This window comes from Lynx canadensis, chromosome C2, assembly GCF_007474595.2.
Source record: "Lynx canadensis isolate LIC74 chromosome C2, mLynCan4.pri.v2, whole genome shotgun sequence".
Lineage (NCBI taxonomy): Eukaryota > Metazoa > Chordata > Mammalia > Carnivora > Felidae > Lynx > Lynx canadensis.
The window spans coordinates 157720602-157743846 of record NC_044311.2 but is presented as its reverse complement, the minus strand read 5'-3'; the positions used below and the strand labels follow the sequence as shown (position 1 = coordinate 157743846).

At 59.9% G+C, this 23245-nt stretch overlaps 1 protein-coding gene across 1 annotated transcript; it reads left to right on the top strand.

Annotated features, from left to right (window-relative positions):
- Positions 1-1635: 1635 nt before the first annotated feature.
- On the top strand, positions 1636-23244 carry SLC19A1 (solute carrier family 19 member 1). Its single transcript, XM_030328415.1, is given in 7 exon segments — positions 1636-1779; positions 7598-7833; positions 11847-12587; positions 12589-12619; positions 12688-12880; positions 15320-15461; positions 22882-23244. Coding segments are annotated over 6 exon segments (1569 nt in total). The 5' UTR covers positions 1636-1779; positions 7598-7644; the 3' UTR covers positions 23155-23244.
- Position 23245: the final 1 nt, after the last annotated feature.

Genomic DNA, 23245 nt, shown 5'->3' with positions numbered 1-23245 from the left:
TATGGTGACATATTGCTAAACCTCCTTTCTGCATGCTTCCTGTGGGCTGTGGGACCTGCAACCACTTCTCCCCTTAGCTCTTCTTCCTGGGAGCCTGAGATGGGTAACTGGGGGCCAGGAGGCCAGATGGCCCCTCCCATCCTCTCTGGGTTTCCTGCCCTCCCCTCCCTCTCACCACCCTGCAGCCTGGCTGGTTCTTGGTCAGTCTTGACCGCCGACTGGGGAATCCCAGGGAAGTACCAGTGGGGCTCGGGCACTGGGTGCATTCGGGTAGAGGCTGCTTGCTGTGACCCCGACAGCAGGTGTCTGTGAATTGTTGGTGCTGCAGCCAGCCTCCAAACCAAATGTGGGTCATGGTGAATCCTACTGGCTGGTGCCGCGTGGGGGTAGGGGGAAGATAATCAAAACACCAATAGTTCTGTCCTGCCTGGCACGGTGACCGATGTCCCTGGCTTGAGCTTGCGGCTTAGCCAGAAAAGGAACGTTTAAAATGAGCCAAAAAGAAAAGCACACGAACTTCTAGCTGGGTAAGGCAGGGGGGGGGCAGGCCCCAGCAGGGGTCAAGGGGCCGGCACTCTTCCAAGAGGCAGTCACAGTTGGTAGGGGGGCTGGAGGGCCTGCCTCCAGGACTTGGGCTCACTGCAGCCAGGGCCGGCGGTAGGTGTGCGCAGGTCCCAGTGGACTCTGGGAGCCTCGGCCCAGTGGGGGCCGGTGAGGGGTGGTCCAATGGAGGTTCTGGGAGGAGTGGTTCAGTGGGGGCTTCATGGGGGTTTCACGGGCGGCAGGGGAACAGTTCAGAGGGAGGGGGGAAGGCCCAGTAGGGGCTCCAGCTGGGGTGCAATGAGAAGGCGGGGGCTGGGGGAGGTGGAGTCGGGTGGGGGCTGGAGGGGGGCAATCCAGTAGAGGCTCAGGGTGGGTGGGGGGCCAGGACGGCTCAGAAGGGGCTGCGGCGAGGGGAGGATCTGCTAGTCTAGTGGGATCTGCTTGGCGGCGGGGCGGGGTGACAGTCTAGTGAGGCTGTGGGCGGGGCAAGGGGGATGATCCAGAAGGGGCTGCGGAGCTGGTTGGGGGGACAGTTCAGTGGGGGCCTTGGGGGGGGGTGGGAAGAGCGGTCCGGGGGGGGGGCTACGGCCCGGGTGCTGTCTGGTGAGGCCTGCGGGGTGGGGGAGGTGTTGGGCAGTCCGGTGGGGGCTACATCGGGGGCAGGTGGGCGCGCGAGGGACAGTCCAGTGGAGGCTGCGGGCGGAGTGGGGGGCAGGAGGACGACCCAGCGCGGGCTGTGGCGGGGCAGGGGTGGGGCGACGGTGCAGAGGGGGCTGCATGCCGGCGGGACCTCGAGGGGCGGTCGAGTGGAGGCTGGGACCGGGGCGGGGGGGGGTGGTGGTGCGGACGCCCCGTGGATGGGCCAGGCCCCTCACGGAGGATGCCAGGCCCGCGCCAAGAGGCGGCCTCGTGACCGGGAGGCAGTGGCGGGGCGGGCGGACCGCGAGCCTGGGAACTAGCGCGGGGCACCGCGGCGAGCGCTGCCGCGGCTGCGCGGGTCGGGGCGCGGGCGTGGCGTGGCCGGGGGCGTGGTCCCGCCGCCTTTCCCGGCAGCGCCCGCGGCCGCGGGTCATTGTGTGCGCCGGGGCGGCGCGTGCGCCCACTCCGGGTGGGTCCTCGCCCCCGCCCAGCGCTGCAGCGCGCCTTTAGGAGCGGACGCCGCCCGCCCGCCCGCCCGGGTACCTGGGGAGGCGCGCACCGGGGACCGCGGGGTGAATGACGGCCGGGGGCTGCGGGGTGAGTGCACGGGCCGGGGGCTGCGGGGTCAGTGCACGGGCGTGGGCACGGCCGGCGCGTGCAGGGCGCGACCTGGGCGCACGGTGACCCGTTCCTCCCCGCGGTGGCCGTGGGTCCCGTGAAGGGAGGGACTCGGGCATCGCCCGCCCGCCGCATTTCCCGCCGGTGCTCACGGTGCGCGCACGCTCCGATCCTCTGTGGCGCGACTCGCTCACCTCCGGTCACTTCAGCACCTGTGCGGCCAGTTGGGGTCTGAGCGCCGCCCCGACCCTTCCCCGTCGCTCTGGGACTCTTACCCAGGATGGACAGAACCGCGTGGACTCGGCGCTGGCGGCCGGGCACGGTGCCCCGGCAGCACCACCCGTGCGCACGTGCTCCGCCTGCGGGGCGGCGGGGGATCCCCGGTCCACCCACGCGACCCGGAGGGCCCTTGGCGCGCTTCCCAGTCCCTGCCGGGCCCATTGTTCGTCTCCTGCCCCAGAGCTCAGAGATGGCCATCTTTTTTGGAGGAGCGGTTGCAGCAGAGAGTGCTGGAGATTGTCTGGGAACCCGAGCCTTGTGCTTGCGGTCCTTTCCTGAGTGGACCTGCCGTACATCTCTGCAGGAGGAAGCTATCCTCCAGGGTCCTGTTTACTTTCCGCGAGTGAAACGCTTGTTCTGGAGAGTCCAGGGTTGTGGCCCAGACACACGCGGCATGTTCAGGGCGCCCAGCCCCAGCCCCACTGGTCTGAGCACAGGTTAGGATCTGAGACAGCTCAGAAGTCCAGAGCATCTAGAAGAAGCTGGTTCCCATGCTGCGCGGAGTGCGGGTAGGGTACAGTTTTTGGAACAGGGTCCCCTGCTGAGACCCTCTCCATAAGGGAGACCGGAGGGCCCTCCCGCAGTCCAGACTGAATGAGCAGAACCAGGACTTTCTGGCCTGGGGGAACTGCCTTACTCTGCAGGTGTGGGAGCCCAGTGCCCAGGCCTGAAGGACCCCAGATGGTGTCTCCCCCTGCTGTCTCCCACCATACTGCATTGCTCTGTCTTTGAATCCTTTCGGGTTGGTGCTACTCATTCCTTTCTTACCCAGGGGGCTTTAGTGGACGTCAGCAACTCTGGATATTTTAGTCACTTGGGCTGGGCAGTGATGATCAGCCAGTTTTCAACTTGTGGGTTCGGTGTCTACAGTAGTGACGGCCAGAAGCTGTAATTTTACTCTTTGGAACAGGAAACTGTGTCAAGCGATTTGTGGGGGTCTTTCTTTTTCACTAAGAATGTAATGAACCTCCCTTGTTAACCTGGGGGAACAGTAGCCGGTTTAAAGCACAAAACAAGGCAGGTGGATTTTGCTTTTTTTTTGGTTTTGTGTCTCTAGACTGACTGGGTCCTGGAGGTACAGAATCTCCCCCCCCACAGGACGGGTGGTCGGGGGGGGAGTTTCCCTGTGGGGGCTGTTAGAACCTTCTCTTGGGGGCACTTGCTGGGGTCCTCGGTCCCCTCCCACGACTCTCCTGGTTGGTCGGTGTTTCCTTCGGTTGCCCTGAAGGGGCCTGAAGTTGCGTGGCATTGGGCTGGGGTCAGGGCACTTGCGGTCCAGGCCCATCCTGCTGGCCACTTGCCCTGAGCTCAGTGCCTCATCGGCCTTCTGGGCTGTGCTGCACCTGTGCCCGTGTGGTGGCACCCCTCCTCACCTTCCTGGAGGTGTGAGCCTGGGACGGGCCTGCGTGTTTTCAAGAGAGGACTTTGAGTCCTGGCCGTGGCAGCTGGCCACTCGTCAGGGCTGGTGTCTGCACCCAGCCCAGGTGAGTTGAGCGAACTCACCCGAAGCAGACGAAGTCCACCTGAACGTGGGCAGGGCCCCAGCCTCACTGGCTGAGACCCCTGGCTTCTGAGTTGGCCTTTTTCTCTGATGCTCAGTCGCGGGCACGGGCTGCCTTTCCTCCTGGAGAGGCCACGTGACAGGGCTTGTCAACACGCACTGGTCCTGTAGTGGTCAACACCTTTTCCCCAGTGGCCAGTGTTAAAAATGGATTTCAAATTAGACTCCGGAGGTTTGGCTCCTGTTTCTGTGTGGCAGGCCGTGCTCCAGGGAGGGGACCAAGCTCCTCCCCTTGAGCCTGTCCTGCCTGGCTCAATTCAGAGTTCCCTGGATTCTGAATTGTCCAGCCTGTACATGCCCAGCCTGTTGAGAAGTTGTTCAAAGTGTGGGAGAGGCGCATTCCAAAGTGGACACAAGCCTGATGACCCCAGGGTGTCTCCGTGCAGATAAGCATCGCCAGCGACCGCTTCACATGGTGAGTCGTGCCGCGGCCTGCTGTCCTTTGTTCTGGGAGGTCAGGTGGTGGCACTTCAGCTGTGAGGGGTGACCAGAGGGTCAGCTTTGCCACACGTGCCCCGGCTTGTAGGCTCTCTTGCCTCCTTGAGTTCAGCCCTGGGTGCCCCTGTGGTGGGACCTCTCACGTCAGGGGTCCGGGAGCGGCTAGGGACAGGGAGGTCCAGGACCGCCCCCCCCCCTCCCGCCCCCCACGAGCTGGAGGAGGTGCGGGGCTCTTAAACAACAGTCAGGAGAAATATCTGGAGCAGAAATGCAGGTGCCCAGTTTTGAAGGAACGCTCTTGAGAGTCTGGAGCCTTCCATGCTCCTCCACGCCTTCACTGCTGTTTCTGCCTCCTGGCATGGGGCAGGGTGAGGCTGGGCCAGCAGCGGGACAGTAAACGTACTCTCCGTCGCAGGCGGGCATCTCCACTGCCCCTGGTGCCCGGGCTGAGGAGCCGAGTTCCCCTTTCCGGTGTGCCCGCGGTGGGGGGGAGGCCCCGCTGCACTTCTCCGGAGACCCCTGCTGGGAACCGGTCTCGAGCAAACGTTCACGGACACTTCAGGTGGACTTGCCGTGCAGGGGTGACTCAGGCCAGCTCGTGGGCCGCAAGTGTAGAGCGAACACAGCGTGATCCCCAGAGGTGAGACTTGTGTGCAGGACACTGAGCCGAGGACTTGGAGTGAGCTGTGGGGGCGTGGGGTGGGGGGGAACTTAGCATCATGTGGTCAGAGAACAGAGGCGGCCCCAGAGGCCAGGGCTTCTTCCGGCGGGGGGAGGCCTCTCCTTCACCCCAGCTATTATGGAACTTGGGAGAAGGGCTGGGGCCTTTGGCCACCCAGCAGGTTGAGCCCTGCACAGGGCGGTGTCTCTAGATCTCAGGGATGGAACTGGAGAATGGGCAGGCAGGGAAGGGGCTCTCTGATGCACCGTCTCTGTAGATACTCCCCCCGTCCTCCGTGAGCTCCTCGGTGGTAGGGGCTCCCTGGCCATCACCTGGGCTGTCTCCTTTCATACCCATCCTTCTGGGCATTGAGGCTGGCCCACCTTTGTGTTGTGACCCTGGAGGGCTCCCAGGGGCTCACCTGAGCGATGGTTGGGGTGGGGTGGCCACACTCCCTGGGAGTCCTGATGTTGAGATGTAGCCCTGCACGTCTAGCCAGGGACCGGAGGCAGAGTGTCCTGGGGCGCTGTGTTCTTTCACCTGCTCGGGCCTGCCCGTGGGACGTGTAAGGTGCAGAGTCCTGGGCCGTGACCCAGACCTTCAGACAGCTGCACGGGGAGCTCCTGGCAGTTCTCACTGTAGAGAGGGAAGAACCACTCCTGGGTTTCCGAAGCCTTTGGAGTCCAGGATATAGAACAAAAAGCATTAGTGTGTTGGGTGCTCGTGTCTGAAACTTGCACCATTGCCCCAGGACTCAGGGGGTACCAGGTAATGGTAAGTTCTCATTGCTTCTGGAGATGACGCCTGTTTGAACAGGATGGCCAAGTCCTCAAGGCCTCTGAGCCCCTGGGAGGGTGGGGACCTGCCCCTGGGGACCCTGGGTTCAGGTGGATTCTTGGCTGTTCACCCTGAGCTGGGGAGCCTGGCTAGGTGAGTGTGGGGTTGCCCTGGCATCCAGGGAGTGTACCTGGGAGTGGGGGAGTGAACTTGAGGGGGTCCTGGGGCAGGGATGGGGTCCCTGGGGGTGCACCCGAGGTTGGGTGGTTCTCCCTGTGGCCCTGGGCCCCCCATGTGTACGAGCTCCTGGTGGGTTTGGAGGAGGAGGGAATACCAGTCTGTCTGCTGAAGCCATTTGGCCCGTGCGCCCTGCGGCGGTTTTCCGGGGGTGGGGGGAGTTGCAGCTCTGCCTCCTGGCTGACCGTTTCATTTGGCCCCTTGGGAACGTTGAGGGGCCGGCCCAGGACCTTGTAACTCCTGGGACCACCACCCTCCCCGCCTTTGAAACTCTCAAATTCTTGCAGCTGCCCCTCGCCCCTGCCATCGCACGTAGCCCCCACAGACCCTCCAGCCTGGCTTCGGAGGGGTTCACTGCTGTCCCCCTGGTTTTCCCTGCGTCACAGAAATAAGCGTGGGTGCGTGGAAGGCGGGGACAGGCCTGCTCACGAGGCCACAGTTCACTTTGCTGAGGCTCTGTGCTTCCTGTGGGTGGGGTCTCTGCAGTCACCTGGCTCTTCTGCGGCTCATCCTGGGAGGAGTGTGGGAGCACTTCCTGCTTGGATGGTCTCTGGGCTGCATGTGCTGGGAGTCTGGTGGCTTTTCCTCGGGGTCCCTGGACCACCCCCCACAAGGCTGGTTTCACATCTTGGGAACTTGTTGCGCCCGCTGGGAACTGGAGGGGGTCCCTGCCCGGATCCACACCCTCTACGCACTCTCCTTGAAAGGTCAGCCCCGCCACCCTCTGCACCCAGGGCATCCCTACCCGGCCTGAGCCACAGGGCTCCTTAGCGTGGCTCCTTAGCACGCGTGTCCTCCCCACCCTCCCACGATGCCTGCCTCCCGGGCTTCCTGCTTATTTAAAAAGAAGGGTATATCAGTGCCTTAAATGGAGAGCCAGTGTCACTTGACTTATAGAAACATAGTAACAAAGGGAAACAGCAGCAAACCGAAACCGGAAACTGGACTGGGTCTGACCCCCTGCTGCTCTCTGCTGGAGTAGGCTTAGCCGGTTTGGGAGGCTGCTGTTCACACCTGGGCCAAACAAACCCAAAGTGCCCCGGGTGCGGCTGCCCTTGGGGGACACCTGGCAGCCCACGCTCCTCCTGCCGCCTCTCAAGGCTCCAGGGTCGTTAGGCTGAAGGCCTCTGTCCCATGTGGTCCCTTCCTGTCACCTTGTCACCCTCTCCTCCAGAGGCTCCTGCTTCTCCCTTTGCCCTCCTTGCCCACAGTCAGTGTCACCCCCAGGCTCGTCTGCCACATCCTCCGGTGTTGTGCACGGAGTCCCCCCCACCAGCGACGGGACGGCGCCCCCAGGCTGCGGCTCGCTGACTGTGGCCAGGTGTGTGCCAGGCGGCCCGGAAAGGTCTCTTCCTGCCATCTTGGGGCAGCTGGGTCTCCGCACAGGGATGTGTCCGGGTGCCGTGACACCAGCCGCCGGAGCAGGCTGTCCCCGAGCCCTCTCCCGGGGAGGGATTCGTGCCCACCCCATAGTCCGTAGCCATTGCCGCCGCTGTGAGCACTTGAAATGAGTCTGGTGTGCTTGAGGACTGGATTTTAAGTTGTATTTGGCTTTAGTGGATGTTTAAAGAGCCAGTCCCGTGGTGGGTGAGGTATGGGGTGAGGTCGTCCTGGTCACCCCGGAGGTGGGGACAGCCCAGTGGGTGCGCCCGGCATCTGGGCTGCTACGGGCTCCGGGGGGATTCTCAGGGTTGGGGCCTCTGGGCTCTTCTCCCCGTGTGGACGTTGGGTCCCAACTCCGTGAAAGAAGGGGACGCTCTTCGGTGCTGTTTCTGGGGGGCAGGCAGGGCGGTGTCCGCGGGCTGCCAGTTGAGCTGCCCCGATTCTTGCCTCGTCTGTTTCAGGAACAGCCTCCTCTCCTGCAGGGCTGTGGGCGGCCTGGACAGCAAGCATGGTGCCCTCCGGCCAGGTGGCGGAGAAGCAGGAGCCCCCGGAGCTTGGGCGGCACCCTGAGCTCAAATCCTGGAGGTGCCTGGTGTTCTACCTGTGTTTCTATGGCTTCATGGCACAGATGCGGCCCGGGGAGAGCTTCATCACCCCCTACCTCCTGGGCAGCGATAAGAACTTCACGCAGGAGCAGGTGCGTGGGCACGGCATGTGGGGGCGCCCCGGGCCCGAGGTGGCTGAGCCTGCGAGGGCAGGTGGCTATGGGGGTCAGGGGTCCCGATCCCGGCCCCCCCCGAGGGCCGCCTCCACACCGAGGGTCAGGCTGTCACTGACCAGGCCAGTCCGAGGGGGATGGCAGCCGAGAGGGATGGCTGGCTGCCCCAGCCGGAGGGGGAGGACCCCGCCCCCGCGGGCTCACCTGCTGAGACGGCTGGCTTGCAGCCTTTGAGGACTGACGAATTTCCCTTTGATGAGGCAGCCAGGACAGAGGGTCTCCTTGAAACTTGACTAACAAGCTTACACCCTGGGGCAGCCACAGATTACACACCTCCAGCCTTTCCTTCTCCACAAAACTAAAGAACCCAAGGGCTGTTGTCAATGAATCCCTCGGTCAGGGCCTCTGTGCCAGCTCTGCTCCCTGCCTGGCTCTCCTGCCCGACCTGTTCCCGGCCCAGGCTCCCTGCTCACTCACCCCTGCCCTTCGGCCTCTGGCCACCCGTCCCCTCCAGCGTGTGCGCCAGCCCCTGTGTCCCCTGTCACTGTGTCTGAACTGTGGGTCGTGCTGAGCTGCTGCCTTCCTTGCTCCCTGAGAGCTTGTCACCGTCCCCTTGCACACCTGAGACTTGTTTAAGTCAAGTGGCGTTGCCGCCCAAATGAGGCCTGACCCTCAAAGTAGCCGCCTTGGGAAAGATGGAAATACCCGCCTGACCGGCTCGCAGGAGGTCTAACCCTGCATGTGACTGCACCTGATCCCAGAGCCAGTCACTTCCGAGGGGGGGGGCCCTGTGCCCCCCCAACCCCCACTCAGGCTCTCTGGCCCTCCTCCCGCGCTCACTGGTGGGCCAGGTGGCTGTCGCTCTCAGGAGCACTGCTGTCTGGAGGGGCGGCCGGCCCTCATCGGAATAAGCGCGTATGCGAAGCTCCATTCAGATAACAAGAAAATCAAGAAAAATGTCTGCAGCAAAGTTATAAAGCTCATCTGCCTGCTCTCCAGTTGCATGTGAACTGATCGAATACAGATGATCCTTGAACTTGGGGCTTAGGGGTGCCCAACCCCTGTGCAGTTGAAAATCTGCGTATAACCTGACTTCCCAAAAACTTAGCTACTGATAGCCCACCGCTGACCAGGAGCCTTGCCGACAGCGTGAACAGTTAACACGTATTCCGTGTGTCATGTGTGTTCCATATTTTATCCTTATAGCAATGGAAGCTAGAGAAAAAAGTGTTTTTAAGAACATCTTAAGGAAGAGAAAACAATGTGGCACTTGGACTGTATTTACTGAAAACAAGCTGGAGACAAGGGGACCCACGCAGTTCAGACTGTGGTTCAAGTGTCCGCTGTGGGGGGTTCCAGACATTCAGCCAGACCACCAGCCCCGTGGACGCCATCAGACGGGCAGCAGAGGCGGGCAGGCTGTGCTCACGGCTGCTCGGCGGGGCCCACGGGTGGCGCAGCTGTGAGCTGGCTGGCCTGTGTCCGCACAGCCGCTGCGGCTTCTCGCTGCTGGGCCGACTGGGGACGCTGGTCCCCACAGGCTCGGGCTGATGTGACATTCATGCACCCTGGGGGTGGAACCGCAGAGCGTTCACCCGGTGCTTAGGTGGCCTCCAGGCTGTCCCTACCCCAGCCCCCGGCAGGTGTACTGGGCCTGGCCACGCACACGTGGCTTCCGTTTCCCTCGCCAGCATCTGATTGGTGCTGTTGAGTTTCTGCCCATCTGGTCGCAGCGAACAGCCGGTGTGCTGCTGGATTGTGTTTCTCTGCTCTCCGTGCGGTCCGCGGGGCCTGGCTGTCACCTGGCTGTCTCTGTGCTCGCAGGCCAGCCTCCGTGTCCTCCTCCGGGGCTGTCTGCCTTCTGGTGGCCCTTTGGGGTCACGTGTTTCTCCTGGTCTGGGCTGGTCTCCCCAGCTTTGTAAGCTTTAGTCTGGCCAGATAGTCCACGGTTCGTGCTGTGAGGTCGCCTGACATGGCCCCCCCTCCGCCGCAGACTTAGGAAGTGCCTCGGGGAGGGGACGGGTCCTGCTCTGCACCCGCAGGCCTGTCATTCCTTTGCATCCAGGCTGCCTGGCTGAGTCCTGCTGCCGCAGCCCCCACGGAAAGCCCCCGCCCGGGACCACTGACCGCCATCCTCACGGGGCTGACACCACCTGGTGCCCTCCTCAGTGAAGGTCCCTGTGTCATTCCCGCCCTCGCCTCAGGCGGTTCTCCGTGCGCGCACAGGCTCTGCCTGGCAGCAGCTCTGGTGTTTCCTCCCGGAGTTTGGGTAGGCCGTGGCTCTGCCCTGCCCCCTTCGTCCCACTCCTCAGAACCCGCTGGTCTCCATCCTGGTGCCCCATCCTCCCTGCCTTCCCACGGCTGCTGTGGGGCGCGGCCGAGCCTGCCCGATCCGAGAAGCAGCAGCCCGGAAGCCACCTGGATCTAGGTCTGGGCACGGTTTCCGCGCTTTCCCTGTCAGCCTGGACCAGACCCTAGCGGGATGGGAACGCGCCCAGGCGACGCTAGGCTCGGGCCGGGACGAGGCTGACCTCGTGCCAGGGCCGGGCCACGTGACGGCTGCCGTCTGCCCTGGGGACCTCGTGGGTGCCCTCTCCTCCAGGAACTTCCCCGTGTGACATGGGTCAGCTGTTTGCCAGGCCTGAGGGGAAGCAGAGTGGGGCTGCGGGGCGGGGCTGGGGGTCGTTAGGAGACATCATAAGTGAGGGCCGTTTGACGTTCTTGGAGACTGTAAACACGGTCCAGACCCCCCTGCAGCTGGGACCCTGTGGCTCTTGGTGACCAAGTGCAGGTTCTTTCCCCTGGGGCCCACCTGCACCGAGTGTCCCAGAATGTGCTGGGGCTTTTGTGCACGGTGTCTCGGGGGCTACGGCCTGGGGGTCATCCTCAGCTTCCCATGGCCACGTGGGTTTAAGAGGCCACCAGCCAGGGAAGTTCTGTCACGGGCCCCTGTGTCTCAGAGCTGGGTCTCCCGACGGCCTTCCTTGGGCCCTGAGGCTTGTCCTGTGCAGGAGGGCAGAAACAGGTCTCCACACTCGGCCCGGGACCGTCTGTGGCCAGCCGGGCCCATCACGCAGCATCCCCTGGGCGGGCAGGCGCCGGGGCCGCAGAACTCCCCGGCTGAACCCTCTGAAGCGCTGGGTCCACGTGGCGTCCCAGAGCCTGGTAGGTGGTGGGCACAGCCCCCCGTGCTGACCCAGGGTCGACTCCGGGGCCTCGGAGCCTGCTGGTTTTCGGGGCCGAGGGCCCCCTGGGCTGTCTCCGGGGTTGCTCTGTGGTCCGAGTCAGGTTTGGTGCCCTGAGTCCGGTGGGTCCCCAGGGAGGCCGCAGCCTCTGGGGGCCCACCTGTGCCTGCCCCGGTGGATCCGAGCCACGGCCAGAGCCCCATGGTGGGGTCCAGTGGCATTGGGTGGAGGGGCTTCCCACCCAGTGTCCCTGTGCCCCGGGACCGAGTGAGGGTGGTGGCCGGTGCCCTCCCCCAGCAGACAGGCGTGAGGGGGCCTGGCCGGGCCCTGCTGTTGCCTCTGGCCCGGTTCCCTTTTCCTTGCGGTTTCTTCCCTTCCTTCTGGTCTGTGAAACCTGTTGTGCGCACTCGTCGTCTGCGGCCTTTCCTTCTGAGACCGGAGTGTAAGTTGGTCACAACTGTGACCAAGGAGAAGCCACATCGTGTTTCTGTATCATGAGGAACAAACAAAGCTGGGTTAGCACGTGACCGCGTCATGACTGCTCGTTAGCGAGGCGGTCCCCGGCGTCCCGGGCCCGCCGTCCCGTGCGAGGCAGCCCCCGGCGTCCTGTGCCGGGAGCGGCGTGCCCGCGGGGCCGGCGTGCCGTGGGTGGACGTGGTTGGCGCCGGGCCGCCGCGCGCAGTCCCGACGGCCGTGTGTTTTTATCGGATGTAGTAAGGCGGGAAAACGCCGACGGCCCGGCCCCGGGGGCGGGGGGCGGCCGGGGCGCTCGAGGGGCCGCGGTGTCATGAGCCTGCTGTCCCACAGGTCACCAACGAGATCACGCCGGTGCTGTCCTACTCCTACCTGGCGGTGCTGGTGCCCGTCTTCCTGCTCACCGACTACCTGCGCTACAAGCCGGTGCTGGTGCTGCAGGGCCTGAGCTACATCTCCGTGTGGCTGCTGCTGCTGCTGGGCGACTCCGTGCTGCACATGCAGTTCATGGAGCTCTTCTACAGCCTCACCATGGCCGCCCGCATCGCCTACTCCTCCTACGTCTTCTCGCTCGTGTGCCCGGCCCGCTACCAGCGCATGGCCGGCTACTCGCGCACGGCCGTGCTGCTGGGCGTCTTCGCCAGCTCCGTGCTGGGCCAGCTGCTGGTCACCGTGGGCCGGGTCCCCTTCTCCACGGTCAACTACATCTCCCTGGGCTTCCTCACCTTCAGCCTGGTCCTCGCCCTCTTCCTGAAGCGCCCCAAGCGCAGCCTCTTCTTCAACCGCGCCGCCCCCGCGCGCCACGGGGCCTCGCCCTCCGAGCTGGACCGCATGAACCCGGCCCCTTCCCAGCCCGCGGACGCCAAGCTGGGCCGGGCGCCGCTGGGGGCCTGGCGGGACTGGACCCTGGTGCGCATGCTCCGGGAGCTGGGGGACCACCTGCGGCTGCCGCAGCTGCGCCTCTGGTCCCTCTGGTGGGTCTTCAACTCGGCCGCCTACTACCTGATCGTCTACTACGTGCACATCCTGTGGAACGTGGTCCACCCCACCACAGACGCCTCCTCCGTCTACAACGGGGGGGGCGGACGCCGCGTCCACCCTGCTCGGTACGCCCACGGCCTCGCCCGCCCCGCCAGCCTCCCCAGGACGGCCCTGACGCGCCCTGTCTCCCCAGGTGCCATCACCTCCTTCTCCGCGGGCTTCGTGAAGATCCGCTGGGCGCTGTGGTCGAAGCTGGTCATCGCGGGCGTGACGGCAGTGCAGGCTGCGTTGGTGTTCCTCATGTACAGCACGAGCAGCATCTGGCTGTGCTACGTGGCCTTTGTGCTCTTCCGTGGCGCCTACCAGTTCCTGGTGCCCATCGCCACGTGAGTCGACTGGAGCGGGCGAGCCGTGCGAGGCCGTGGTCTGGGTGGCCACTTAAGAGCCAGAGCTACAGCCTGGCTGGTGGCGGGGGTGGCCGGAGGGCCACACGCCTTCCTCCTGCTCGCTGGGAATGGACAGGCTGCCTGCATGTGTTAAGAGGCCTCCCTTCCAGAATGTTCTGTGGGGAGCAGAGGGGGCACGTGCAGGCAGCGTGGAGCTAGCGGGGCGGTGTGCTCTCTTACTGGGAGGAACAGTGAACCTAGCGTGCCCCCCCGCTAGGGGCCCAGCTGTCCCTTGTCCGTGGCACGGCTTGTCCCGGCTTTCGTGACCCTGAGCTCGACACGGAGCCTACCACGTGTGGCATCGGCATCCCTTCTGCTTCTCCCGTGGCGGCTACTTGGTGTCCACAGTTACCAGCCCTTGTAATGTCCTTCCTCCCTGCTCCCTGGCCTGTTTTTGAGGCCCCGGGCGCTGCTGTGGCCCTGACCGTGGCGCGAGGCCCTTTTTGTCCCTTTCCGCAGCAGGGCACGGTGACACACAGCCAAGGAGTAGCCAGGTGCTGCCCTCAGCCCACTTGTGCCTTTCAGAACTTTCTCCAGCCCACGTCTTGCTTGCTCCTAGGATCCTCTGTGTATTCCTTTGAACTGACCCTTTCATGAAGCTGTATGCTGTTGCCACACATGTTCACACCAGTTGTGCCCACGCCCCACACGTGTAGGAGCCTCCCTCCCTCCCTCCCTCCCTTCCTCCTTGAGCTTCCTGCACCCAAGGTCGGCTTGGGTCTGTTACCAGCTCCCCTGCCCGGCCCTGGTTCCCCTCTGGGCCTCACCCCTCCTGGTCACCCCTGATCAGATCATCTGTCCGCACTCGATCTTGAGCTCACTTGGCATCCTCAGGCTCCCAGCTCCTTGGCGTCGCCTCACGGAAGTGCCAGTCCCCAACTTTGCTCTCCACACTCGGTCCACACCCGCCCAGGCGTCCCTCCTCTTCTGTGGGGGAGGGCCGAGCTCTGCCAGACGCCCCGGGGTCAGTTTCCTCGGAAGACGCCCAGCCTGCTCCCCGTGGCTGGGGCCACCTCCCCTGACGGCCCCCTGTGTGGCCCGCTGGTCCTCCCTGCCTCCTGTCCCTCCTCGCCCTCTCTCAGCCTGCAAATGTCCCCAGGGCATCTCGTTGGCCAGGAGCACCACGGTCAGCACCGGAAAGGGCTCCGGGTCATCTGCTGTGACTGCTGTGCACTCGATACATCTCCTCCTCGGACGTGTGTGCTGATTGTAGGAACGCAGAAAGGGTGGGATACGACGTGGGCTGGCGTGGAGAACGGCCCTTCTGGCTCCACCGCCAGGCCTGCTGCGGCCGTCGGGGTGTCTGGGCTGACCCGGGACCACGCTCGTCCCGCTGCAGCCCTGCCCCGCACACTTAGCTGTGTGCTTCGGTGTCACAGGTGCAGACGCAGTCGGTCCTCTCGGTCCTCTCGGTGATGCTGTGCGGCTGGTCCCCAGGTGACTGGGATGCCACGTGCGATGTTTCCCTGCGACTGAGAGCCCTGAGGTCGATAGCCCCTCATCTGCGTTTATTCCTCCAGATTCTGATGGCCGCAGATGGGTCCCAGGAGGGACTGGCCAGGCCGGGGCACGTGCCCCGGAAGACAGTAGATCCTGGGCGAGCACACGGTGGCCCTGCGGGCCCCTTGCCTTTCGTAGGGACAGTTTGCATCTGGCCTCTCCTGCTGGGTTCTGTACTGTCCCTCGGGCAACCGGATGTGGTGGGAGCTTCTCGCCGTGTGCCCCTTGTCACGTCTCAATTGCTCCCACCCGGGGCTGTGGAACACAGGAGACACGCGGGGCAGGTGGCCAGGGACCCGGCCCAGCTTGGGTTTCCTCACTCTGTGTCAGTCGCGCTGCTGCTCATGCGGGCGGGGGCCCTTCCTTGTTCCCCACCCAGCACAGCGGCCCCCCTGCTTCTGTCACCCTCTTGAAAGGCTTCTTGCGTGTTTTCCTTCATTCTTCAGAACTTCGGAATGTTTTTTTATCCAGTTGTTTTTAGAGGCACCTCAGGGATTTTCGCAGAAGCACCTTCAGATGTTCACTTTTCTGCAGAGGACCGGGAGCTGTGTGCATGTTCATTCCTCTTGCTTTTTCTTGTTTGTTTTACTGTTCTGTCCCTAATTTCTCAAGTTGTGAAAGAACAGTGATTCCAGAACCCTCGTGATTTCTGCCTGTTTTCACGAGGCTCTCAGGGCTCTGTTTACTCTGTCCCAGAATTACCAGGAGATGTTCTGGACGTCTTCCCGGGGTGTGTGTGGTCCTCGGTGTTGCACGCACAGAGCTTGCGCAGGGCTCGGAGCACCGCCTGGGTCCCGGACCGGTCGTGCCGGTTCCCTTTGTGCGGTGGGCGCGCCCCGTGCCGAGGCTGCGTCTGAGCTCGGCTGCTTTCCCATTCAGCTTTCAGATCGCATCCTCTCTTTCTAAAGAGCTCTGTGCCCTGGTGTTCGGAGTCAACACATTCTTTGCCACCATCCTCAAGACCATCGTCATCCTCATCGTTGCCGACAAGCGGTGTCTGGGCCTCCCGGTGCGCTCGCAGGTGAGTCCCTTTCAGCCTCGCGTCCTGGGGACGGAAGCCTCTGGAGGGGTGTTCGGCCAGCGGCATCTCCCCCTCCAAAGGGTCTGGGTCCGCGGGTCTGCTGCACGGGCGGCGTGGGCAGGGTGGGCTGGGGCAGAGCAGGAGCAGGGAGGGAAGGGTCAGCTGTGGTTGGGCTGCCCCGTCCCGGGGGCCCAGGCTGGGGCCGGGCAGGCCCCCTGGTCTGGGCAGCGCACAGCCGGCCCTGCTTAGGCTGCTGGGGCCCCCGAGGCCGCCCAGATGCAGGCCCCCCTGAGCAGCCCCCGGCGTCCTCCACACCGGCTGATGTCCCAGGAAGGACAGAGGTATGGCCGTGAGCCCCCCCCCCGTGTGGTTACAGCTCACTGCCCGTTTGAGGTCTCTGCCTTTGATGCCAAAACCTATCCGGCCTGGACCCTGACCCTCACTTGAGCTGTTTTTTGTCTGCAAGACAGGAGAGTGGACCTGGGGTTGACCTGGGTGCGCGCGGGCCCCTGTCTGGTCCCTCCCTCCATCCAACTCTGGGCAGGACCTCGGTGCCTCTGAGAAGGGCTTGAGAGTTCTGTCCCCTGTGAGGTTGGGGGACACTCCCACGTGTGACTCTGGCTGGTCTCGGCCACAGTGCAACCCCTCGGGCAAGCTGGAATTAGCCAGAGGGCAGGCCCGCAGGAGGGAGGCAGCCAGGCTCCTGGGGACCACCCCACCCCACCAGTGGCCGGACACGTACGCTGAGCCTGGGGGCATGCAGCCTCCCGTCTGCCTGGAGCCTGGACCTCAGTGGGCTTGGGCTCCATGGAGAAGTCCCAGCCTCTGAGCTGAGTTGGCACTACTTTGGTGACCCCAGAGTTGACTGGAAAGAGGCGCCGGGCGGGGACAGACCCTCTTGTTTGGAAACTGGCCTGTGGGGTTTGAAAACGCTGGTTAGGAGAACATGTGAAGCGCTTGCTCCTGTTTGCCGAGCGCCCCCCTGTGGATGTGCTCTGCGTAGTGGTCTGTGCTGAGAGCGGCCGGCATCCGAAGTGTGCGTTAGTCGTGTTACTGGTGGAGTTGCCGGGCCACGGGAGGTCGTTAGTAAGTTGGGGGGCGTCCGGAGGTCTGTGCAGCCCCGCACCCGTATGCCTTGTGGGGTCGGCGGTGTGAGGTCCGCGCATCCTGTGCCGCTCTGGCCCATCTGTCCATCCTGACGGGGTTTTTGCAGAGCAAAACTTCCAGATTTGATCAGCTCTGGTTTACCTGTTTCTCCCTTGATGGGTCTGGGCTTGGCGTCACGTGGAAGAACTTTTTGCATGGCCCGGGCTCTCGAGAGTCTTCCCCAATCTCTTTCTTAAAGTTTCATGGGTTTACCTTTAAATCTGACCCACGCGGACTTAAGTTTTGTGCGAGGTCAAAGGCCGCCTCTGTCTGGATGGCGTGTTGCCCGGCCCCGCTTGTCGAAGAGACCGTCCTTTCTCTGTCCGACTGCTGCCTCACTGTTGTCAGAATCGCGTTGCGCGTGTTTGTGCGGGTCTGTTTCTGGGCTCTCGGGCCACCCACGGAGCTGGACACCTGCCCGTCCGCCACCGCGTCCTGCTCGCCAGCTCCACGGTGAGCTCTGAAATTGGGCAGACTGATTGCCCCAGCTTTGAAGTGTGTTTTCAGGATTGTTTCCACCTTCTAGTTTCCTTGCCTTTCTCTGTAAGTTTTATTTATTTTTTAAAACTTTTTTAAAGTTTATTTTGAGAGAGAGAGAGCAAGCATTGGAGGGGCAGAGAGAGGGAGAGAGAATCCCAAGCAGGCTCCACACTGTCATCACGCAGCCCGACATGGGGCTTGAAGCCACAAACTGTGAGATGATCCGAGCCGAAACCGAGAGTCGGACGCTTAACCGACCGAGCCACCCAGGCTCCCCAGCCTTTCTGTGTAAATTTTAGAGTCAACTTGTCTACCTACAAAAATTCTTGCTGGAATTTTGCTGCGACTCACAGTAAGCCCGTGTCCGTTCGGGGAGAATTGGCATCTTCGCTCTGTTTCCAGTCTGTGAACGTGGTGTGTGTCTGCATTTGTGTGGAGAGTCCTTGATTTCCTCCCACATCTTGCAGTTTCCGGCAAACGAGTATTGTACGTGCTTTCTTAGGTTTATGCCTAAGTATTTCATTGTGTTTTGAGCAATTGTGAGTGGTAGTGTATTTTAACATTCGTGTCCACACTCGTCTGCCGGGGCTGCCGTATGGAAGCACCAGACGCTGGGCAGCTCACAATCCTGGAAGCTCAGAGTCTAAGGTCAGGGTGTGCGCAGAGCTGGGTGCTCTCGAGGGCTTGCTGGCACGTAGACGTCGTCTTCCGTGTCCTCATGTGAACTTTCCTCCGTGTGTGTGCACGTCTGGTGTCCCTCTCTGCTTCCGGGAACAGGGGTCACATCGGATCAGGGCCCACTGTTATGACCCCTCTGACCTTAATTGCCTCTTTGAAGGCCCTGTCTCCAAGCACAGTCCCATTGGAGGTGGGGGCCTGCACACATGGCTTCGGTCCAGCAGCACCGTGTGCTCGTTGAGAACACGTAGGGATACACCCGATACTCGGCTGTTGGTGTTCTATAGCCTTGCTGTGGCCATTCGTTAGTTCCAGGAGGCGGTTTGTTTTCATATGCTTTTTCTTCCTTTTCTTGCCTTACTGCGGCTGGCTCAGACTTCCTCCTTATTGTTTCCTTCTTTTTACTTGCTTTAGATTCATATTCATCTTTTTCTAAGTTCTTGAAATGGGAATTTAGATCAATGACCCGAGGCTTCTTTTTTATTTTATTTTTATTTTAGAGAGCACGCGAGCAGGGGCGAGGGGCAGAGGGAGAGAGGGGATCTTAAATGGGCTCCGCGCGAAGCGTGCCCAACACGAGGCTCGGTCCCAAGACCCTGGGATCGTGACCTGAGCCTAAATTAAGAGTCAGACGCTCAACCGACTGGGCCACCCGGGTGCCCCTTGAGGCTTCTTCTCTAACATTCGCATTTAGTGCTGCGCGTGCAGTCCCCTCTCCTGCCGCTTCAGCCGCGTCCCACAGATCGGGAAGCTGCATTTTCATTTTTGTTCATCTCAGTGTATCTTTTTATCTCTCTTTGACCTATAATTATTGCAGATGGTCTTGTTTGGTTTCCAAGTGTTTTGAGAGTTTCCTGTTACCTTTGTTGTTGATTTCCATTTTGATTCTATTTTGTGATCAGTGAATACGGTCTATCTGATTGCAGTCCTTTTAAATTTGTTGAGGTTTGTTTTCTGGCCCAGGATGTGGTTTATCTTATTATATGTTATGTGGGACCCTTGAAAAGAATGTGAATTCTCCTTTTGTTGGGTGGAATGTTTTATAAATTCCAGTTAGATCTGATTGATGGTGGTATTGATTTAATCTGTCTCCCTGTGGATTTTGTCTCATCCCATTGTTGAGAGAGGGGTGTTGGCATCTCCATCCTTAATTGTGGCTTTGATCGTTTCTGCTTTCAGTTCCATCATGTTTTTCTTCACGTGTTTTTAGGTCTTTTGTTTGTTGCACACACCTTGGGGATTGTGGGGATTGCAGTGTGTTTTGATGGATTGAGCTTTTGATCATTATGAAATGTGCTTCTCTGCCTCTGGTCATTTTCTTTTCTCTGACGTCTACTTCACCTAATATCAACATAGGCACTCCTGTTTTCTTAAAAAAAATTTTTTTTTAAATGTTTATTTTCGAGAGAGAGAGAGAGTGCACAAGTGAGCAGGGAGGGGCAGAGAGAGATGGAGACACAGAATCCGAAGCAGGTTCCGGTCTCCCAGCTGTCAGCAGAGAGCCCAACGCGGGGCTCGAACTCACGAACCATGAGATCATGAGCTGAGCTGAACTCATACGCTTAATTGACTGAGCCACCAGGTGCCCCTCTGTTTTCCTTTAATTAACATTTGTGTGATACACATCTTTACATCCTTTTACTTTTTACCTGACTGTATTGTTATATTTGAAATGAGTTCCTTGTAGACTACATATGATTGAGTCATGTTTTATAATCTATTCTGCAAACGTCTGTCTTAAGTGGTGAAGGTAGACCATTTATGTTTAGTGAAATTATTGACGTGTTAGAGTTTACATCTGCCATATCATTTTCTGTTTTCCTTTTCTTCTCCTTTGTATTTTCTGTGCCTTCCTATGGATTGTTTGCACATTCTTTAGAGTTTCATTTTATTTATCTGTTGTGTTTTTGAGTGTATCTCTTGCTATAGCTTTTTTGATGGTGACTGTGTGTTAAATAACCTATTTGAGCGAAGTATAGAAATCTTATCTCCTACCATGTCATTCTACCTTCCACTGTTTTTATTTATTTATTCATTAAAAAAATTTTTTTTTTGAATGTTTATTTTTGACAGAGAGAGAGGGAGAGAGCGAGCATGAGCCAGGGAGGGGCAGAGAGAGAGGGAGACACAGAATCCAAAGCAAGCTCCAGGCTCCGAGCTGTCAGCACAGAACCCGACATGGGGCTCAAACTCATGAACTGGGAGATCATGACCTGAGCCGAAGTCGGACACTCAACCGACTGAGCCACCCATCGCCCCTACCTTCCACTGTTAATAGTATAGTTGTCTCAAGTATTTTCTCTACGTATCATTACAGCCATATAAGTTAGGGTTCCAAATTTTGCTTTAACTATCAAACATTTAGAAATTTCTAGAAGAGAAAGAAAGCCTTCTGTTTACCCATGATTTGGCTCACTGTGTTTTGTCTTCCCCGTTGATCCAGGGTTTCTTCTTAATGATTTCCTTTCTGTTCAGAGAATTCTCCTTTAAGCCCTTCTTTTAGGGTAGGTCAGCTGGTGACAACTTCTTCTGTTAGTTTTTCCTTTTTCTGAGAATCTCTTGATTTCCTTTTTATTCCCAAAGGAGATGATACTGGATATAGGCTTCTAGGCTGATAGTTTTTTCTTGTAACTTTGAAGAAAAATGTGTCACATCCTTGTGGTCTTAACTGGCTTCTGATGAAAAAGTCCACTGCTTTTCCCTTAAGGCGTTGCTTTTTTCTAGCTACTCGCAAGGCTTTTCTTTTTCCTTTGCCTTTAGCTTCTTCAGAAGTTTAAATATGGTGTGTGTTGGTCTGGTTTTCTTTGGGTTTGTCCTGTGTGTGTGGTTCCCTGAGCATCTTGAATCTGTAGGTTTATTTCTCACCAAATTTGGAGAATTTTTAGCCACTATTTCCTCAAGTTTTCCAGCCCTATCCTCTTTCTTTTCGTGGGATTCGCATGACACAACATCACATCTTTTGTCATATAAGGGAATGAAGCTCTGCTTAGGATTTCTTTTTTTTTTTTTTTTTTAGTCTTGTTTTCTCTCTGTTTAGATTTGGTGATTTCCATCGCCCCATCTTCCAGTTCATTGATTGTTTTCTCTGTCCTGTCTGTTCTGTTCTGTTGTTGAAACCATTGAGTTTTTAGTTTGGTTATTGTGTTTTCAATTCTAGCTGTTCTTTGTCTCTTCCATTTCTTTTCTTAGAGTTTTTGACCTATTCCAAGAGTGTTCATGCACGGTGAAACAGTTTCACCATGCTGTATTAAAGTCTCTCTCAGATAATTTTAACATCTCTGTCGTCCCTGTGACGGCATCTGTAGATTGTATTCATTCGGTTAGAGGTCTTTGTGGTTCTAAGTGATTTTTTTATTAAAGCCTGGACATTTTGGAGATTATGTTAAGAGATCTGCATCTTACTGAAACCCTCCACTTTAACTGCTTTTTCCTGACACTGCTCTAGCAGAGGAAGTTGGGGACATGTGCCTTGTTACAGCCAGGCGGGTGGAAGTTCAGGCTCTGTGCTCAGACCTCCTGACCAAGAGGGAGCTGGGGGGGCTCCTCCCTCCTCCTGCCTGCCTGGCAAGGACGGGGGTTCCAGTTCTCCCCACCTGGCTTCAGCCTCCAGTGGTTACAAGGCGGGGGGTGCCTTGTGACCGCTCCCACGTGGCCTCCAGTGACACCACCGGGGATGGGGTGTTCTCCCTGCTGCTGGGCAATGGTACAAGTCCTCAACCCACAGGGCTGGGGTTTGGGGGTTGTTACCGCCTGGGGAGAGTGAAAGTCCAGGCTTTCTGTGTGGTTTCTGCCGGGGTGAACTTTCCAGCTCCCCCCTGGGCCTTCACCACCATCTGATGGGGGCCCCATTGTAGTCTGGGTAATGAGGGTGGGGTTCAGCCATTGTAGGGCTGTTCCCTCTGTCTGTTTCCTGTCGTGATGGTCTGTCCCTCTCCAGTCCCAGTCCTTTTGCTGGAAAGAACAGCTTTTATTGTTTTTTTTGTTTTTTTTTTCCCCCTTCGTTAGCTGGCATTTCTGGGTTGCTGGTTTCTTTTTTCTTTTTTTTTTTTTTTAATTTTTTTTAATGTTTATTTCTGAGAGAGACAGAGACAGAATGTGAGTGGGTTGGGGCAGAGAGAGAGGGAGGCACAGAATCCGAAGCAGGCTCCAGGCCCCGAGCTGTCAGCACAGAGCCCCATGCGGGGCTCGAACTCACGAGCTGTGAGATCATGACCTGAGCTGGAGTCGGACGCTCAACTGACTGAGCCACCCAGGCGCCCCTGGTTTCGTTTCTAAAATTACAGCACAAAATTAGAAAAGCCTGGGGGACACATTGGTGTTTGTCCTCAGCCTCCAGGGCTCCTAGCTGGTGAACTGCCTTCGTCTGTGTGCTCTGTGTGTAACGTCCAGAGCGTCAGCCGTACCTGGGGGAGGAGTGGGGAAAACACATCCGCTCCATCTGCCTGGAAGCAGCGTCCGTCATGGTTCATTTCCCGGTTTTGCTCGTGAAGATGAGCTTTTCCCAGAAAGGCACGGAGAGGGGCCTGCGGGGAGCGGAGCGCCAAGGTCTCGGGCAGGACCCACGCCTGGTCTGGCCCGCAGACGCCCGGAACCGCCTGGACTGCCTGTCCCGGCGATCACGAGACTCAGGAGGGACGTTCCCACGTTCTGGGCGCCCCGCGCAGCTGCACCGATCCCCGGGGCAGAGACTGGCTTGGGGCTTGCGTCTGGGCTCCGCCGTGTGGGAAGTTCCCCCACACGCTTGTCCTTGTGCCCTCGGCAGCCGTGGGAACTTGGCCCACAGAATGAAGCTCATGTTTGTTATCATGAATCGAGCGGAGCATCTTGGGGTAGATCACAAGGGCCACGCGATGCAGGGAAACTGCCAGGGCTTGTGGGAAAGCGGTGGGGGCCCCCCCCCAGGGCTCGTCCTGGAGCAGGGCAGAGGGCGGGCCCTGCCCACTGTGGAGACCTGCTCCTGGCCTGTCCCCCGACCCTCGGGCACCCAGCCCCACTCCTGCAGTGTTCCTGTGGCCTCAGCGGGAGGAGGGAGAGCCGGGGAGGATCCACAGGCCCCTTCCCGCCCCTGCCCCTCACCTGCCTGGGCTGACCTCACCCCTACCCCTCTCTGTTCTAGTTCCTCGTCTACTTCGTGTACTTCCTAGTGCTGTTCGTCGTCTACCTCTCGGCGGCCATGCTGGTGATCCTGCGGCACCTCCGGGAGGGCCGCCACCCGCCCCCCGCCCTGCCCCCGCCCCAGGAGGAGAAGGCCGAGCAGGTGCTGAGCCTGCAGGACAGAGGCCTCAGTGGCCCGAAGCCGGAAGCCCCCGCGCCGGCCCTGGAGGACAGCGTGTGGACGGCAGGGTTGGCCTCTCGGGAACAGAACCAGCAGCCCGAGGCCAAAGCCTGACCCAGCCCGGCCTAGCGGGAGGCCAGGCTCCTCTGGCGCCGGAGGCAGCCCGTGCACCGTGCTCCACGTCCTGGGGCCTCGATGTCTCAGA